The sequence below is a fragment of the Apteryx rowi genome, unplaced genomic scaffold (genome assembly GCF_003343035.1).
Source record: "Apteryx rowi isolate R43461 unplaced genomic scaffold, aptRow1 scaffold_2, whole genome shotgun sequence".
Lineage (NCBI taxonomy): Eukaryota > Metazoa > Chordata > Aves > Apterygiformes > Apterygidae > Apteryx > Apteryx rowi.
The window spans coordinates 442575-462583 of record NW_020448307.1 but is presented as its reverse complement, the minus strand read 5'-3'; the positions used below and the strand labels follow the sequence as shown (position 1 = coordinate 462583).

The window sequence follows — 20009 nt, the reverse complement described above, 5'->3', positions numbered from 1 at the left end:
GTCAGTTTGCATTACACTTTAGCAAATTCAGAATCAATTAGGCTGATAGGAACTCATCAGGATCTGGGAGGCGCTGTGTCTGACGAGGCAGGTTCCTCCTGATCAGCCGCCTGGTGGTACTGTGCCATCCTGCAAGATCTGAGTTCATAATTTACCAGTTCAGAGCTCTTTGGAGCTCGGAGCTGCTTCTCCTGGTCCTGTGACTGGCAGTTACTAGCTCTGCCTCCTGCCATTGAACCCTGCTTGTTTACTGGCTTCGGTGTCCATGTTGTAGGTCACTGACCCTGAGCCTTGGGCAGGGAAGGGAATCTCAAGTCTCTCCTGTTGTTAAAGCTGTAGATAAATAATTAAACATTCCCTAAGGCAAGAACCTGTTATCCTAACCCACCAGAGACAGTTTTATTTTGCTCTCTCTCTGTTCCAGTCACTGAATTATTTTACTCAGCTGGAATAACTGCTTGCAAAATCCTCATCCTGTTTATAAGAGTGGTCAGGTAGTCTCCCAAGGACAGGGTGTTCAAGTCCTTCTGACAGAGAGAACTGAATTGTCTCCAGGGCCATGGTAAATATTCTTACCTCTAGACTGTGTAGTAAAGATGAGTGTCCTCTGCTTTACCTTTACAGTGTATCTAGCCTCTCTGTCCTTCTGCAGCCCTCATGTTTATTTTTCAGTAAACTTGAGTTGGTGAATTTGACCAAATTTCACAGATAGTTCTAGGGGGGTGAACTGCATTTTAGCTCATTTATTCTTCTCCAAGTAATAAATGAATCGGGGTAAACTTGGATAAATTGCTCCGAGTTCTAGCTGTCCTGGAGGAAGGACAGGAGCCGTAGAGTTTAAGCTCAGTCCCAACATCCATGAATGAGAGAAGACAGTGTTTCCTTCTGCAAGGAAGAACATGGACAACAAAATGAGAAACTTCATATCTGTTTTTTTTATAGGAGCCTTTCAAACAGGAATGTGTCCATCTGGACAGAGGAGACGCGTGCTCACTAGGATTCAGCCCTATAAAGAGTGGAGCGRCTTTGGCTGTGCTCCGATGGAGATCTTGCTTAACTTGAAGATGTGAGTTATCCTATTGAAGTCAGGGCGATTAGCCCAGTSTTTAAGGTTGAATAGAGAATTAAGAGCTGTGCTGGTCTGGAGCCAGAGTTCTCAGCACCTTGTAATGATGACCCTTTCAGAGGAGGGAAAGACTGAGGGTAATTCCTTGCTTTGATATATAGTACATCTGGGTAGATGGGAGAGAGTTACAGATCCTGACCCTTACTAATAGCAATAAAAATCTATGGCATCACATGAGTTAAAAACAAGCAAATAAAAACCAGACTAACYAGCAACAAAAGAAACATTTCATAAAAGCATCTCAAAACAGCAGAACATTTTCTGTTATGGTGGGATGATCAGAAAAGGTGGTCCTTCTCCCTGGTCACAGGAAATGTCTTGTAAATAGTAGCTAAAAAGTGCTGATCTGTAAAGTGGTTAAAAGACACAATGTACCTTTGATGCTTCTGCAGTTGAAGAATCGTTGCCAATTTGATCAGCATTAATTACAGTTGCAGGGCTTTGCCACATCCGAGAGCTGTTTTTTCCCTTTATCTAACAGCATTATTTGTTCAGTCCCCCCTTACATCTTCCCCTGTGTGTATATGTGTGTGGCAGTATATTTGCATGTTTCTCCCCTGCTTTCCTGTGTACTTCACCTCTTGTGACTGCTGCAAGCTCCTCCTGCAATCTGCAAAGGGAGATTTCCCTGCAATAGAGGCTTGGATCCCAGTCCCCTTGCCACAGAGCAGGACCCCGCACTTGCACACATTTATCTAAACTGCATAGCAGCTTGCTGCCACAACTGATATTTCATCTTATTTCCTCTCAGCTGCAGCTTCAGGTTGTTTCTGTCTACTACTATTTCAGTCTCATTTGCTGCTTCCTTCCCCTCCTGATAAGGTAGGTGATTTCTTTTGTTTGACTCTCTAAGATTCCTGATCGGGAACTGCATCATCCCTGTATTGATCTGCTTCCAGCATGATTTTCCTCTTTGGTTTGGGTGGGGTAGCTTACTTGCACCTGACTACAGCTTGGAATACTGTTTTTTTGCAGACAATAACTTAGTCACTTTCTGCAATAGGGTAAACATTTTCAAGCTGGGAAGTTACATGACCACGCTGCCAGAGGAACAGCTCCAACAGGATCAGAAACAAAGGTGACACAGAGTAATGCCTGTTCTCTGTTCCTTTCTAAACTTTATTGTAGTTACAGAAGGGCTCAGAATAATCTTTGGTTTCTCTGAGGCAGAAGTGTTGGGACAAAAGTAATAATATAGTCTCATATTGTTGTGTTCCTGGTGAGTTTCAGTTGTTCAGCAGAACAGCGGTAGTACCCCTTCCCCCCAAACAGTGCTCAGGCTATAAAGAGGTGATAAGAGAAATCATTTCAGAATCCATCTGAGTTAGTGGCTCTCCTCTGACTTGATTAGCTGTTCTTACTGTTTGTGTTAATCACACTAAGCTCTGTTCCCCATTGGAGCGTGTGTCCTGTTTGCAGTGTGAGTGTAAATCCCTAGAGATGACACACAAGTGGTTGTATGTCCTCTGCTTTACTTTGTTTTTTTGTTTAGCTATTGAGGATAAAATATGCCTGGAAATTGCAGGATGCACTGCACCAGCTCCAGAAGTGGGTGCATGGGCGTATCCAAACAGCTGTATCTCATGCCTGTAAAATTTATGTTGTGGCAGTAAGATTGACTGATGAGACCTGGGGACCACTGGTCACTGGGGCTTCTGCCACTCTGTTCATGGAACAATGAGTGGTCTGAACATAAGGTTAATACAGAAACATGAGTAGTTTTAGCCCTAGTGAAAGTAATGATTTTAATCGTTTTGTAAATTCTCAGTATGAAACAGCAGAATGTTTATCATTACTGTCCCCTGGGTGCATCTTATAAAGCTATTAATCTTAATAAATATTACCCAGACTGTCTCTGAAATTAGCTTCACTGCAAGGAAAACCTTCACTCTTTTCTCATAGCTTTTATGTATCAATGTATTTTCAAAAACAAATTAAGAAGCTATTGACTCCTATACAAGAAAGTTTCACTAAACAGCTGACCTTCTTGGCTGCTACCATAAGTTCACTATGGTGTAGAAGCATCAGTATGGGCACTTGATTTATGGCTATTASCTCCAAAGGTGTATTACATTGAAGAGTAAGTTTTGGGGCTTGAAAAGAGGTGCTTGTGTATTTTTGTTTCAGACTGATGGCCCAATCTGTTCCATTCAGAGGCCCCCAACAGTTTTCTGCTTTCTTTGTTTTATTGTTTGAGCTTGTTTTAGTCCTCCGAGATGAGAACTCCTCCAAGATGAGAACTTGTGATTTTTAGCTTTTTTAATAGTTTGCACTGGGGATTTTTGGCCTTTTGAAAAATGCACCCTTCCCTGCTCTTTGCTGGGGATAGTGAGTTCTAAGTGACTGGACCACGGCAGCAGTCTGGGTGGGTTGCAGTTTASTTTGTTTGTAAAAGGCTTTGGAGAGAAAGTACCTTGTGTATCTCTGATTTGTTCGGGTACCTTTTGGTAGTGCTGGAGACTTCTCAACTCCAGTTGACTTGGAGAGGATAGATACTATTGCAGATTCAGCCACTACGATGCTTTGTGCAGCTGCCGCAGTTTGATCTGCAGTTTGATTMCTAGGATTGTAATATTGGGGATGAATTTTACCATAGCCCAGTTCAGGAAGACACCTAGATATAGGGGTAGCTTTTTAACTTCAGACAAACTTTGGGACCTGCGTAGAGGAAATCTCCTGACCAAGAGCATGAGGTTAGAGTTGAGTGCTTGGCTAAGTGATAGAGGTGAAATTAAAGTTAGCTGGAGAGAAGCAGCTGAGCRTGATGGTGCAAGGAAGGGGGCAGGGGAGCAGGAGAGAGAATGGAAGAGTGAGAAGTGGCTGGCAGCTGCATCTGTTATCTTGCTCATCTGGCAAGCAGGCAGGACCTGGCTGAGCCTCAGCAGAGGAGGTCAGGTCTATCTGCAGCTGTCAGCAATCCCTAAAAGGCCATGTGAGAGAGCAGATTCACAGGTAGGAGACAAAACTCCAGTCAAGAGGTAGAGGCTATTTCTGGTGTCTTAGGGAGCAGATGATCTTTCCTGTTTCAAAAATCCATATTCTGGCAGCTGAAAAGCAAAATCCATTCAGACAAATGAAGAGCAAATCTTGGAAGAACCCCAGTCCCAACCTCCCCCCCTTTCCCTGTCCTGCTCTCTGCTGTGCTTCACCTTCCATGCTGATTCTTAGAAGGCTTTTGGCTCACCTCTCCAGGGTGCGTATCTGATCTCACTACTCTGTGTGCTTTTTATCAAGGGTCCCTGCCTGGGGAGGAGGGAAGGGACCAAACTCCTCTCCCCCCCCCCGAAAACACATATGTCAGTGTCTCACTTGAGCTCCTCCTGCATTTCTAATTCCACTCTAAGCTCTTTATACCCTCTGACCTCTAAATCTGTTGACTTCATGACCCCTGCTTCTCTTTCCTTGTCCCCATCCTTTACCCTCTTTTACTTTTTCTGCTTTAGGTTGAGCTCCTTCAACTCTGGATGGATGAAAACAGTTACAAAGTCTGTGTATATAGTTAATCATTAAGATTGAATTGGCAGTCCATACTCATGCGGCAGTCCCACTGGAGTTACCAGGCAGTGAGGACATCAGGACTGTCTCAAGAATTGTTTTTCTCCCACACTTTTTTTGTATAATCCCTCTTTTATGTGTTTCAATAACATGACTTTGTTGCTTTAAAGTGAAAAATTAAAGCCATTCAGTAGCTGTGTTTCCAGAGCGCAAATCTAAGAAAAATGAATTAGCCCAAATTGCACCTTTAAATGTTCAGTGAAAACATGAATGTCCTGGAAAACAGTCCTGGCTCGACAAAATCTACCAGTAGATTTTGCTGCCTTGTTACTCTCTTTTTATTCTTTTGTGTGCTTTATACTTGCAACAAGAAATAAATGCTGTGTATATCACGTGGATGTCAGTATCAAAATAAGTGCATATCAGTGCCTTGCATGTAAACACTTTAAAAATAAAACTGCCACTCTACCTATGTAAGAGTGTTTAAAACTATCTTGAGTATCACCACACTATACAGAATCATATCCTCCAGTGTAAATATATATGTTTGGGGAAGAATTGGAAAATTTAAAGCCTGTTTTCTGTCTGCTTCTGGACAGACCTGCTCTTCTGCCATGTAAGAAACAAACCAATCACTGTAACCAGCATTAAGCCATAAATCAGATTTTTTTTTTTTTTGTTCATATCCAAAAAATTTTTTGAAGAAACTGAATGGTAACAGCACCTTGATTTTCCTTGAAATCTTTTTATTAAAAAAAAATGACATGATTTTATCCCAAGACTTTTGTAACAGCTTGGGACCCTAGCTTAAATCGAAAGGTTGCCACTTTGAATTTCTTCTTATATAGCTTTTACACTTTCGGGTGACCTTAGTAGCCAGAAGTGCCTTTTTTATTTTATCTGTCAAAGTCACTGTGGTTGTTTTATTTTGGATATTGACCTTGCTACAACTAGTCATGCTTTATCATCTCTTAATTCATCATAACATCACTGAAGCTACAAAATATCATGTAGTGGATGATCCAGGAAACATGAGCCGGATCCTCTTATCATTTGGTCTGTTACTCTGTTTGTACTTAACTTAGTGGGCAACAGTCCTGGTCTAGGTTACAAGATTACTATGTTACTAGGTTTCACTCGTAAAATTGATCATAATATGCTTTTTTGATACTCAGTTTTGTCTCTAGAGCAGTCAATGTCCAGTGAGAAGTTTACAGTCTGCTAAATGCTTCTGAATCCTTAATGATGATAAATTTTTGCCTCCTGTCTTCTCTTGGACACAACCGCAGACTGTTGCACAGGTCTGCTGAGAGCGAGCCACGTGATAGCGCTGGCCTGGATGCGCTGAGTTCAAGGATGGTAACATYACTGTAAGAGAGACGTGAGAGAGAGCTTGGTTTGGGAAGAACACACCATGGGCGCTAACACCTCCAGCAAGTCACCACCCTTTGATGAAAGTGAAGAAGGTAAGAGCTTTTTTTAATTGTTTTCTGGGATTACAAAGTTCATGAATACAGTATCCTGAGGGCAGCACAAGCCTGAGGTTCACTGTCAGCTCCCATGCTGGGATCTCCAAATGCCCAGACATCTTGATTAAGCAAAGATATGTCAAGCCTTGTAGCAGAACCATGCCTTTGGATCTACCTCAGAGCTATGGTCAAATGTCAGGTAGTCCTTTTGCCTCCCAGCATCTGTGGTTGTGCACTGAGAGAATAACTCTCTAGCAGAGAATTGTTTTTGAGAAGTGTCTGGGACACTGCCAGATAGTTTGAGGGCAGGGAAGAAATGCTGCTGTTTGGGAGGCAGCAAGGTTTTGTTTCAAAGATCACAGCACGAGGAGGATTGGTTTTAAGTGTGGTGAGAAGACAGCTTGAGCAATGCATATGCCCATTCCTGATTTGGACTTGGTGGGAGAGCCACTTAGAAACAGTCAGCAGCAAAAGAGTTAGAGGTTCTTAGTGACTGCGCAGCTGGGCAGATGTACAAGTTGTCACTGTGAAACTAGCACTCAGGTGTGGTAGCCTGGAAAAGAAGAATATATTGCTGAGAGCAGTTTTGGAGGCCAGCATCACTATGCTGCCAAGATTAGAGATAGTCATTAAAAGATTGTTTCATAAATATATTTCCTGTAGCATGAGTCAGTTTACTAACTGCCATATGGAATTCCACATGGATACATTAATAAAATGCATATGTAAATAAATATAGTGAGGTATGTGAGAACCTAGATGACTCATGTAAACTGCTGGCTCAGCAATAAGATAACTCTAATCAAATATYAAACAATTTTGAATTGTTGAAATGCTCAGTTTATCCTAGGAGACTCCCATTCTCCCCAGGTAAGTTCTCAATTTGTTTCAGCACTCCGTGGAAAACACATGATGTTTATGAGGTCCAGCAAAACACTGAATGTTGCACATGTGTCAGGGGAGGGGTGGTTAGGGCAGATCTGATTGTGATTCTTTTACGCTGAAGTTTGCTGACAGCTTTTATAGAGGAACTAGGGCCAGGAATCTCCAGCACCTTCATATCCAACAACTTTGCCATGCTTCTGCAGGAAATTTATAAAGACAGTAACCTCAGAGTCCCTTCACCCATCTTCATYGCTTTCGCTATGAGGTCACCTTACCTTTCTGTGGCTTCCTGGCACACTGCGCTCAGCTGCAGTCTGAAGGAGTAATGCTTACAGGAGATGGCTGGGAGTCAGGAGGCTCAGGACTTAGTTTTGGTTTTCCTACTGGCTCAATTGACATCTCTGTAACTCAGTTAATTGTAGCTGTTTTCCCCTGTTCTCACTTGTTTCAGGGGCTGCGTAAGCAAAAAAGCTGCATCACTGTAGCTTTGTTAACATGATTAAGAAATGTAGGTTTGGATAAACTGTTATTCTCAAGCAGCAGTGGTTTCATGGGTGGTTCTAGACATACATGGAACGATTCAAAAAATCTGATGTTACAGTTTCACTTAGTTTGTAGTTAACAGTAGAAGAACTGCTGACAGAAATTTTATCACAAAAAAGGTGTGTTCACTTCTCCTAGGCACTTGATCATCAGTGAACAAGTCAGAAAGATGCAATGAGAAGTTGGTGCAGTGATGTGAGTAGGGGAGAACAGCCAGACAGCCTGAGATGTAGCATGCCACCTGGAAGCAATCGGGTTGGAGATGCAAGCTCTGGGAAGGAGGCAGGATGGAGGAGCTCTGGGATCCTATGGGTAGGGGAAGGGAAGTTCTGTTCTGATCGTTAGTGACAGAAATGGCATCGATAGACTTCTGCCACAGACTCCATTAAGCTGTCATTAATAGAGAAAGCCTTTAAAACTGTGGATGTAAAGGGGGAAGGGGGAGGGGACATTGGCCAAAACTTGGTCTTTCTCACTCAGTGCCTCAAGGACAAGGGTCTCAAGGAGCAACTCACTTTCATTCTGAAGAGCAACACTGGAAATGCAGTGATTATATTCAGAGTAGTGCATTAAGTGCCCATGATACCAAAGCCTTCTGCTCAAGGCTGTGGCCATCCCACCATTCAGTGTGGGGTGTGGTTTTCAGTGTATAGCTATTGATGCATGTGGCTGCTTTTGGAAGGGAAAAGTGATTCTGTGCGGCAGCATGTTCCCCTTGCTGTCCCGGATCACCCTGTTGTGGTTCCTGCCCTTCCCTGTGCTCCTCCATTTGTCATCCTGTAGAGGAGATTTCACACATGGCACTTCCTCAGAGGCTGCATTCATTGCTGTTGCCCTCCAAGCACAATGAGATCATGTGGAATCATTTCCATTCGTATGCTCTGCATTGCTGGGCCCATAATGAAAGCTGAATGTATGTGGCTATTTGGCTAAAGAGGCTGTTGCTCCCAAATTATTAATACAATTGTTTGGAATTTTTCTTTTCTTTTGCATTAAAGTAACTGAAAAGTAATCAGTGCTGCAAGACTTTTCTGGGGATTTTCCTCCTGGGGCATCCAAAATGCTCAATATTGGCATCTTTGATAAATAACTGCTTGTGCTAACTCAGGATGACTACTATTTTTCACTTTCCTGATCACCTTCCTTGGGATGATATGTCCTGGCTGTGAGATTGACTGTAACAAATTGAATTTTCATTGCGCTGGCTGGTTTCCCTCCCGAATCTTTCTCTGGGTTTGACATGCTTGTACAGTGTCAGCTCCTATGACTGAAAAAATAAATACATCCCTAAGCAATGCAGTGACCTGTGCAGAGTGACTGTCCTTGTGGCAGTATATCTTTTCAGACAGGTGCTTCCTTATGAAAGCTACTTCAGTGCTTGGAAGGGGATTGGTTTTAACAAACAAAAGCTAACAGCACATGAAGCCCCTATCAGTCACATGACAAAGGGCACGAGACTTTCCAAGTGTGATATGCTGTTACCCTATGCTCTGCTCTTTTTTTATAAATGAAGTGTGTTTATAGTGTTGGCAAGTTAAGGAAAAGGCCCAGTTCTGATCATCTTGAATGATTAGGTGTTGGTTTGGCAAACTTCAGTAGGCTGAGGGGCCACTGCTGTACCCAGACACGGTGTCCAAATAGCGCAGTTGTGTTTGCATGGCTCTGTCCTGATGTGACTGTAAAATCTACAAACTGTTAGCACACTTTTTCTCTGAGTAGTGATCTTTTAATATAATGGGAGGAGATAAACGCAGCTGAAATGGGAATATTGCCTATTAGCTTTTCTACTATCTTGGCAAATTTGTGACCAGACACTGTATTACCTTTGCAATCACAATTTGTCATAATCTTGTCCTTGTCTTAATTTCTTCCACTTAAGAGATGTTGGGTAGAACAGGAAGCAGCACAATTGCTTTTCTGCCATATGACRTGTAATATTAACTTTGGTGAACTGTGGTCATTTGAGAGTGGATTCTACCATTTTTTAGTGTACCTTAAATAGACTTGATTTGGGAGCTGTGTAAATATAAACAATGATAGCCTGAATTGTGAAAGTGCTCAGGTGCCAGGAAGGCTCATGATAAGTGAAGAAACCTGTCTCCTACCAGCCTGAATTCCACCTCTGGCTGTAAAGGGCTGCAGTTGCATCAGCAGTTCAAGTAGTTGTCTGCTCAGATACACCTAAGTGTAAATGTTGCTAGGACCCACTACACAGGAAGTCAGAACAAGCAGTTAAGAGATCCTGAATGTTGACTGCATGGAAAATTAGCCTTGTGAAGTAATTAGGTCCAGTAATTTTCCCRTAAATTTTGTTATCTGCTTATTTAGATTCTGCCATCCTTCGCTCTGTGAGTTGTTTGTTTGATTTCACTGAGGCTGTTCCTGAAGTAAAAAGTCATTTAATGAGAGAGAGAGAGAGAATTTGGTGATGTGTACAGCACCCACTCCCATTACAAATAAGTGGCCCTCCTAACGCTAAGGCTCATGCCCTTTCAGAGCATGGGTTAATGAAGATAGTATCTCGCTGACACTTTCCATCCCATTTCTCATCTCATGTCCTAGTTCGTTCTTGTTTGTCTTTCACCGTCCTTGTGATAATAATCAATTTTACAGACTGTTAAGGTGAAAATAGGGAAGCATTTAATAGAAAAGTTTGATTGTGGTGTAACAACCACGGACAAAGGAACACGATACTTCCTGTCCTCATAGATCACTATGCAGTGTTTCTGTCCCATTGCCAAAGAACCCCAGCTATAAATTAGTTAGCAGAGGCTATCTTGTCTAGGAAAACATGCTTTCCATCTGCTGTGGTCAGATCATGGGAAAAGAGAAGGGGCCAGATTTTTACAAAATGTATGCCCCCCTGAAATATGTTTGACTAGCTATTGCTGTAGCACCACTGACTGTGAAAGCAGATAGATATAACTAAATGGATGCATGGACGTGTTGGTGTGTTACTGCTTATGTGAGATTCTTAGCACATAGATTTTAGATCATAAATCTGTTGGTGGAATCATTTTTCATCAAATGCCTTTTTTCTGTATTGTCCCTTTTCTAAATCATCAACCAGCAGCAGAGGATGATTATCTGTAGTGCAGAGTTTGAAGGCTGCTTTTGACAGTTCTTCATGAGTTTGCTTTCTTCTGAAACACAGGTATTCTGTCTCTGTCATTTAGAGAGCTCATCCAAGCCTGAGAACTGTGAATGTAATGCTAACTGGGTAAGAGTGTTCATATCTCTGAAAGTGTCACTTTATTGGCACTGGGGATCGTGACTTCTAATAAAGAAAGGGCACGTAATTAGAGAGCTCTGAGACACACAGCCTGTCAAAAGTGGGTAGCATGGATGCTTTTTGGACCCTTGTGAACTAAACACCTGTTGTGCATATCCCTGTGGTTGCAGGGAGTTCAGGGATCTGCTGACTTCAGGTGTTTTCTTCTGGTCCTAAAAAATAGCTAGAAATCCTTAATGACAACTGTACTCAAGTTCTAATTCACAAAGATATTCTGATATTCTCCATATCAAGGCCCAAAAATGAACAGAAACTTTTGTCATCCTGTAGGTTCTACTCAACAGTATTTTGTGTTCCTTGTTTGCTGTTCCTGTGAATAAAGCGTGTTTGAGACTGAATTTAGGCGTGGAAGAAGGGCAAAGCAATGGCAAGGGGACTGTTTTATGCAAATAAGAAACAGATATTCCAACCCAAGCTGCTGGGGTTTGCAGCACATCCATCAAGTGGGGTACCAATGAAGCACAAATGCTGAGTGTGCTGTATCAGCTGATATAACTGAGATCCGAATCTAGCTCTGTACTTTCCCCCCTTTTCTGTACATTATCCAGCATACTCTCTCCAATCAGTTAGCAAGAGATAATACAATGTAATTGTTCCTAGATCTGCTGTACGATAATCCAGAATATCACTGTGACAAGCCACTATTACACTTGCCATTGATTCAAGCCTGAAGACCATGTTGTACTTTTGTTAATACACTGGATTACTTTTAACTGGGCCTACAAAACYATTGTTTTGGAAAGAGCATTTTATAAATGTGATTAGGATCTAAAGAAATGTCTGTGCCAATAATGCCTAATCAGTAGCAGAATTTCTTCAATGATATCTCTCTGCTTGAATTTTAATTCATAAAGATATTTCAGTATTCCCCATATGATATTTGCATTTTATTCAAATGATGTCACRTAACATATGAACTTGTTTCCTGTATTCAGGAAACATTTATAAAAGAGGTGTGTTCTGAGTCTAACTAGCACTTTGTCGGTGCACCAAAAATTGGGTCTGCTTGTCAGAGAACAGTATTGTAATGTTCAGTGATTTCATTCCTCTATATTATCTTTAAATTTGCTTAAAAATAATAAAGAAATACTTGAAGAATACTTAGGCAGTTAAATAGTGCAATAAAAGTTCAGGATTGCTAAGAGGATGCCTTGAGGGTGAAAAGATCTGGATGTATATTGTGTCATAGTTTTTCTATATAGCCTTGGGGAAATTACTTCATCTTCCTGTGCCTCCATTTTCCAGCTGAAGAATGGGAAGGAGCAGATTCCTGTTTCTTTCCCTCAGGTTTTCTGTTTAACTCTTTGATGTGTAGACCAACTTTCACTGTACAGAGGCAGAGCASGTAGCACAGGATAGAAGGGCTAACACCTCATTCAGGGTCCTAGACTTTCCTTGATACGCCCAAATAGTAATAACACCTTTTCCATAATTTTCCAAATTGATATTGCTATAATTTAACTATTTTCTGTGGCAATGTGATTCTTTTTTGAGACAGATTTCTCAAGGGGCTTCATTTGTCTTCGGCTGAAGTGGGATGACAGCATTATTTTTATCTCAGCATTTCCTCTGAGTAGGCACAGTTGTGGGTAATAAGCTAGTGGGATGAAAAGAAAATGTAATAACTAGGCATAAGGTTCAGTGCTGCAAGGGGAGCTCTTAATGTAGGCAGGATGAGGCCATGTTAAAAGCTGGATTTTAGTTTGCACTGCTTCTGAGCAGAAAGGTATGGAAAGCATCCCTGAGGATAACAGCTAGAGGCTCTCCTCAGTTGGCCAGATTTCTTGGAATATAAAGCAGAAATTGAGAGAGCAGGTGAGGACAATGACTGGGCGAGATGRGCATACATTATTCTGTAGTCCTCTGCATGTGTTTCTAATCTTTAGGCCCATGGTTTACTCTAGTTATATCATCAGCGGTTTTGTCTTTGAATTGTCCCAGGACTGGAAAGAGCATGAGAGATATCTTTGTTCCTTTGCCTGGATCTGTGCTGAATTCAGCTCCCTTGTACTGGGGGACCTGCCTTAGCATTCCTGATCCTGGGATGGTGCTTTTTTCTACGGTTGCAGAGCAGAGAAGGGAGGATGAGAGAGAATGTAATGAAAATGAGGGAAATTAGGGTGACAAAAGGAAGACAAGTCACAACAGACCTTACATTTGTACTCGCTGTACAGGGATGGGTGACAAGGATGGGAAGACTTGAGTCCTCTAAACCCTTGATTTCCACTTGGCAGATGTGATCTAGGGACTTTGACAGGATTGACTTGTTTATGATGAGGATGTTTTTCATTAGGTTACATAGAACCTGGTTAGGTTCTATTTTTTTAATCTGAATATTGCTTCTTGAACCTGGTTTCAGAAATACAACCCATGCCTTCAAAACGGAATTTCATGCTTATGCTTCAGTAGGTTCTTTATAGCAATTGTATTATACTCCTTGGCATCTCTTAAGCATAATTTGTTTGAGTGGACATCATCATGTGAATTTTCTCTCTGAAGGGTAAATGATTTGGCTCTTTCATTGTTTTAGATGCTATCAGGCAATGAAATGAAGATTTTCAATTCTGTAGATGTACATTCAGGATGAAAAACATGGGTTTGGGTCCAAATTTTGGACACCGCAAATTTCAGTACTGTTTCAAGGTGAGATTCTGGATTGGCTCACTGTGAAAATTTGGAATGGTAGGAAAGCTGAAAAAGAGAGAGGTTGAAATGTGATCATACCCCATTAACAATCTTAAATAAAAAATACGCAATTTAGTTTTGTTACAACCAGCTCAGTTATAATCCTGTGTCAACAATGTTAATGAAAACATTTAATATTAAAAGACAAGGAGGTAGAGGGTGTTAACATGTARAATCTGGCTGCTGGCTTAACTCATCTAGATTTGTCCTTCTTTCAGATGTTAATGTCTGGCTGGACCACTCAGTTTCCGTAGTCTGCTCCCCTCTCTCACAGAACTCAAGTGTGGTATTTCAGGGTCTGAGAAGTAAAATTCCACTSTCCTCAAAATCATGCACTGCAGTAACTAGTAACAACATTCCTTTCACGGCACATAGTTCCTGCAGCTAACCTCTCTCTTCGTAGTGAAGAGAGAGGCTTTCGTTTCCCTCTTTCATTTTTCCCTGCAGGTGATAACTGTTTTCACTCTCCTTTTGTATTCCATAGGTATCAACTGCCCTTATCTCAGATGAACATATCTAGATAACTCAATCGCTATCCATTTATATTTAGCTCTGATATTTGCAGCTGTTATTTAAATTTTGCAAAAGAACTTGTGTGCCTAAAAGCTGGTCTTTCTTCAAAGTGCTATAGCTGGAAACCATAAACTTTGCTTTGGTTAGATGATGGCATCCCATACAAAAAGGCAGGAGCAATGAAAAGGAGATTTTTTTTTTTTAATTTAGCATGCCAGTTTTAAAAGATAATTTTGAGCGCTGATTACCCAGTCAGTATTACACTACTGGCCAGGCATGCCAATGGCTGTTCTCAGCCTTTTTCTGGAGGAAATTTAGGCAGGCTGAGTGGACCATATGTCTGAGGCAGTTTGGTGATGTCCATGCATCATGTTTATGTTGAATGAAACTGCCTGGTTAATTTATTTGGAAAATGCATGCATTACATGAAAAAAATCCTTTAACAGAGTATGAGTTCAAGCTGAAATACCTGTCATGATGATGTCTACACGTCCTTACTGTTGTGAGGTAGCAAGGATCTAGTTTAATGCAAGTGTCTGTCCTGTTATCCTGTGAGGAGCCCTTGTCATAGCTTAGGGACAGGATGTATCCCAGGGAAAATGGGTTTATTTCTGACCGTTCTCCTGTGCAAATTTGTAACAGGGAAGATTTGTCTGTTGCTGTGGCAGGGTGATTTACAACAGCTTCCTCGCTGAAAATCTCAACTGATAAAAAGCTTTGCGGACAAATGCCTCTTGGTTTCCATGCAATTCAGTTCAGTTAGTGAACGAAGCAGCAGCTGGCAATTATGGGGGAGCTGCACTTTTCAAGACGACCTGTGATCCCAGATACCACAGAGAGGGACAGTTTTGTAACTTCTAGCACGAGGTGCTCACACATCAGTATTTCTGTGAAAACAAGACTTCAAACTGTCTGTGCCTATTCAGTCCCCAGATTAACAGGTACTAAATGCAGTCTAGTCTACTGCTTTTAGGATCAGACTCTCCTGCCGCCTGCATTGCAAGCTCTCTTGAGGGGCTGCCACAACCCAAGCTTAAAATTCTCTGGAAGGGCAAAGCCTGACACAGTTGGTTCCTTTGTACATCCAAGCTGTCTTTCATAAAAAGAGATTTGTCTAGACAGGAGTCATGTGTGCTGCAGTTCTCCAGCTCTGCCTTCTTAAGCACTCTGAGGCTGCTTTGAGGCTGAAGTAGTAATCCATGGTATGGCCTTGGGTCTTGGCACTCTTAGTCCTGTCTGCTCAGGGGTGATGTGAACATAAGTATTTCAAAATAGCCTTAGAAGGCAATACCAGTGGCACATAATTAAGCTATCAGGCAGGATTTTCTTACCAGATACCTGGTTATAACCTGTGTTGAAAGTGAGTGTGAAAGTAAGCTTTGTTAGCACGGCTGAGTCTGTTTTTTCAAAGCCTGAAGTAGCRGACTCACTGTTGGAAAGGCCATCTAATGGGTCCCTGAGGCTGCTGTCAGCAGACAGCTGTAGACATATCCACTTGTTCTTTGTAAAGCAAGTGCTTCCATTCTGATTTCATTTGAATCTGAAAACAAAAGTCAAGTGAAAATGTTCACTCTAAGGGAAAGAGGCCTTGTTTTTCTTTTGTTTAGCAAAGTGGTGTATTTGGTGTAAAGTCTAATCTGGTAGGGGTTCTGGCTTGCAGAACACCATGCTGCTTGTACTAATTTAGGRTAATAATAGTAATAGTAGCTCCAAGGTTGACTTCCTCAGGGGTTGGAGGTTACAAAGGACAGGTATTTCTGAGAGCCATACCTGCCTGTGTGACCTAGACAACTGTGCTGAGAACAGAAGGCCAGTTGCCTTCAAARAAAATTTTTAAAATCCATGGCATCCCAGCTGCTACTCCAGTCGCAGTCTCAGCAGAGAATGGAGGGATGCTACAGGGCATGGAAGGGAGAAAATGAAACCAACTTTCATGTAGCTTTTGTCCTCACCTTAGAGGGCAACACGGCTTAAAAGGGGCTGCTTGCCATCGTTTGGTCTCAGCACTGACCACCAACTGAATACCGCACAGAGGCTAACCTCTTCTGTCAGCCTCTAGCTACTGTTCAATGCCTCAGAGAGACAGTTGAAACCATCATGAAATAGCTGTCATCTCTACAACCCTGTATAGTGACCAGTGGAAGGGCATTGATAGCCAGGAGTGTCAAACTGACATCCCTCCATTGTGCAAAACTCACTTCAAGAATAAAATATGCTGGTCCCTGACTATTGGTGTAACAGGAAAAAGCTGGCATGAGTAGGTAATAAGGTGTTTCACTTTCTGTCACTTTTAATCCATCATGGATGTTCTTGCTGGACTGTATTGCTCTACTCGGGAGGGGCTTTCAGCAAAGCAGGTCAGATACGTGGGTGCCTTCCATCCACTCAGTAATTATTGGAAACAAGAGGGTGCACAAAGCAAATTAAGTCTGTGATTTCAAGCCCATCATGTCAGTGGTGCCTGTCAGTTCCAAGGGTCACACTAATTGAAGCTGATGAGTTATTAGAAATCTGTCAGAAGCTGATGCCTTGAATCAGCTGCTTAATGGGTTTTAAGTGCCTTTGAAGTAGTTTAGCCAGCAGTGGCTGGTCTAAGGAGTGGATTCCTGATTACRATCTTTTCTTAGCTAATGCCTGTTCAGGACAGTGCTGCTTCACCAGCATCTTGGAGAAGCATTAGCAGAATTCAGAGCATTCAGTTTAGTAATTACTGCCTTAGTGCCTTATCCTGAAAGATGCTGTTTGCTTTCCAGACAATTGGTGAGAGGGTTTGAACCCAGTACAGTTTATCCAGTTTTTTGATGTATGATGATATGATTTGCTGTTTCTCTGAATCTGTCTATTGCCCAAGTTGGAACACAGGCGAGCAGATGGGCTGATCGCAAACATTTGGTGTGTAGTGTCATTCCAGTTAGCACTTATGGAACGTGCTCCCTTGCTGTGCAGATGTGTAACTCCTAGATCCATCTCAAGCCAGAGGCCAAAAGGTGAAGTGAAATGAATGTTCATGTTCCTTCCTTTGTACTACAATACACAGTCTGTAAAGCTGCACACTCTTTTGTTTCCCTTCTAAGCAAGAGAGAGACATTCTGGATGTTTAGTGGCAGCGAAGTTTGCATTCGGAGTTGCTGTGTTTRCATTATACAGTTGTTGAACAGTTGTCTAGAATACCACAAGGATGCAGTGACCCAGCCACTTGTTTCAGTCCTGACATAGTATAAATGTTTGACGGACTGAACTTCTCAATGGATTTCAGCGGGAACAGGATGAGGCTTTCATGCTTAATGGGCAGGGCACTGAAAACATTCATTTGACAGTTCCTTGCCTAATCTGCCATTAAAAAAGGATGCCCCAGTGAACTTGTCTTTACAGATGAGCTGGAAAGAAAAAGTGTTAAACACCAAGTTTTAAACAGCCCCAAAACCTCCAAGAAAAACAAAAAATTGCTAGAGTAGCCTTCATTTTTTTTCCATCCCTCATCTAAGGGAGAAAAAGTAGAAATAACATAATGTCATCAAATTGTTGCCAGCCGTTTAATGTATGAACGTTTGCTCTTTCTTGCAGTCACCTTCGACCATTTCGAAATTTTGCGAGCCATTGGGAAGGGCAGCTTTGGAAAAGTAAGTATTCTGTGTACTAGTCAGCACTGGGACAGCTATAAATATAGCTGTCTGAGGAACAGGCAAATTAGAGAGGCTTATATGAGAGTAGAGACATAAAACACTGCATTGAATGAGATTTGACCTGAACTTAAACTCCTGGTAATCAAGAAAGAGTCTTAGCCTGATTCCTCATCCATTCCTTAGCCACAAATTATATTATAGGAGATTAAAATGAGATACTGATGAACCGATCAGCTGAATTTCATCATGTTTCTGGATAAGCATTTTCTAAGGCAGATTCCTCAGCAAAGCAACACTGAACATCATGATGTGTCTTTGAGAAAGAGCTACAATCTCTTTGAAAGGCTTGGCAAATTTTTAATGGGAATGTCTGTGAAACACAGTGTTTGTAATTAAACATCAGGTTACAGTCACATGTTGGTTTTATTTTTTTCTGTTAAAGACTCCCATGCTTGCATATGTAGATGGAATTTTAGAAGGTCGTTTGCCCCATGGTAGAAAGCCACACTGATGCCAGAAACAGAGGGTATATTTTGCATACAAAGTTAATCAAAAATATTACAACAAAGAGATTTATTTGGGGGGTGAAATAAAGAAGATTGACTGAAACTGAAAATTTATTCCAAATTCATCAACTGTTGTGGAAACAAATCTGAAAAATGTCTAAATGTTTTGTTTTGCACTCTTATAACCTTTGAGTTTTTCTTTGAAGAAACATTTCTTTCTAGATTTGTTGAAATATAACTTTAAAAAGGGCCAAAAGTCAAAACYCAGGATCTCTCAAACAAAGCCCAAGGTTCATTGTGAGCTGAATGAAACCTTGGGTTGCTCTGAAATGTTAAAATACTGGATTCATTGCCATTGCTGGGAAGTGCAGCCAATAAATAGAAAAAATGCACTTCTTTCCTCATATTTCCTTGTTATAAAGAAGAGGGAAATTCAGGTGCTGCTCCCCACTCTCTGTATTTCCATGGTGAAAGGGACTCTTCAAAACAGTAACTGATTTGGGAGGGGTGGACAGTTTGAAGGAAAATGGTCAAGATTACTTATTGCTATTAAATAAAATGTTGACTTATCTGTGATTCCTACAACCACCTTTGTGGTGATAAATTCTTTCCTCTTACTTTCCCCGAGCAGCGGGATGAGGTATTTATGGTGATGCCTAGACTTGCAGTGTAAGTGCACAGACCTGAGACTTAGCTACATTGCCTTTGTTAGAGTTAGCGACTGGATGCTCGTGTGACCATATTTTACCTGCATAAATTTGCTGACCAGTCATCTCTGATTTACCACTTGATTTGCTCACTTAGGTCTGTGTTGTACAAAAGAATGACACCAAGAAAATGTACGCCATGAAATACATGAATAAACAAAAGTGTTTGGAACGTAATGAAGTGAGAAATGTTTTCAAGGAGCTTCAGATTATGCAGGGCCTGGAACACCCGTTCTTAGTTAATTTATGGTAAGATATTTCTCCTTTACTTACTGACTAAGTCAATGTTGTTAGTTAGGGACATCTTTGAGACCAGACTTACCCACTTTTCTACTGCAAGCAAGTTTCGGGAGCAGAGATGCATTGCTGTCCTCAGCACAAAGGGCTTCATGCAGCCAGCCGTCTGGGCGCATTGGCCTCTTCATTGGCAGGGTGTCCATGGGCTGTTCCTGAGGTGCTGTCTGAATGGAGAGGCCATGATGAGAAGCATATCACTCTGAAGAATGCTCTTGCATTCACTACGGACAGTGCCCGAGGTTCTTCTTGACTTTACTTGGAGATGCGGCTTCTTGGCAATTCTACTGACCTGAGCTTTGGTTTCAAAGGAATCTTGTTTAATTAAACAAGAAGTTTACCACTCACAAGTTAGTTTGTCTTCCCCTTGTGGTTCTTTCCTAGCCAGGTATTACTCATTACCCATAACCCGGTTTTATTTAATGCTGTTCCTTTGCAAAAARCAATAGCTTCCAGGACCACACAGTAATAGCACTGTATTGATAGTCAAGTAGTGCYCTTTTAATAGGGTTTCTTTTTGGCTGTGCTTTGGACTGGAAAAACCTGCTGTCTTCAGAAAGTAAGGAACTGCTCCATCTCCTTTGTTATTTTCACAGTGGAGGATACTTTGCCTTGAACAGCAAAGCGTAGGCACAGTTGTCTGAAGGTTTTTGTGCCATGAAACTTTGGGAGGTATGAAATGGCTCAGCCAGTCTTCAGTGGAAAGCTGAATGTAGTCTTTTAGAAAACTGGTATAGKGCACTGCTTCTCTGGTGTTTCAGCTACACCAGTTCACAACACATGAAGACTGCTGCTATGAGCTGCAGGCACCTTGTCTCCAGAGTGAAGCTGAGGCCTTGGACTGTTAAACATGCACCAGCACAACCTTCAG

General features: G+C 41.6%; 1 protein-coding gene across 1 annotated transcript in view; it reads left to right on the top strand.

The window, feature by feature from the left end:
* The first annotated feature begins 6008 nt into the window (after positions 1-6008).
* Positions 6009-20009, top strand: part of STK32A (serine/threonine kinase 32A) — a 51777-nt gene continuing 37776 nt past the window's right edge. The window contains exons 1-3 of the mRNA XM_026063283.1: positions 6009-6087; positions 17573-17628; positions 18942-19093. Coding sequence (XP_025919068.1) covers positions 6036-6087; positions 17573-17628; positions 18942-19093 — 260 coding nt within the window. The 5' untranslated portion in view covers positions 6009-6035. The remainder of the gene's footprint in view (positions 6088-17572; positions 17629-18941; positions 19094-20009) is intronic.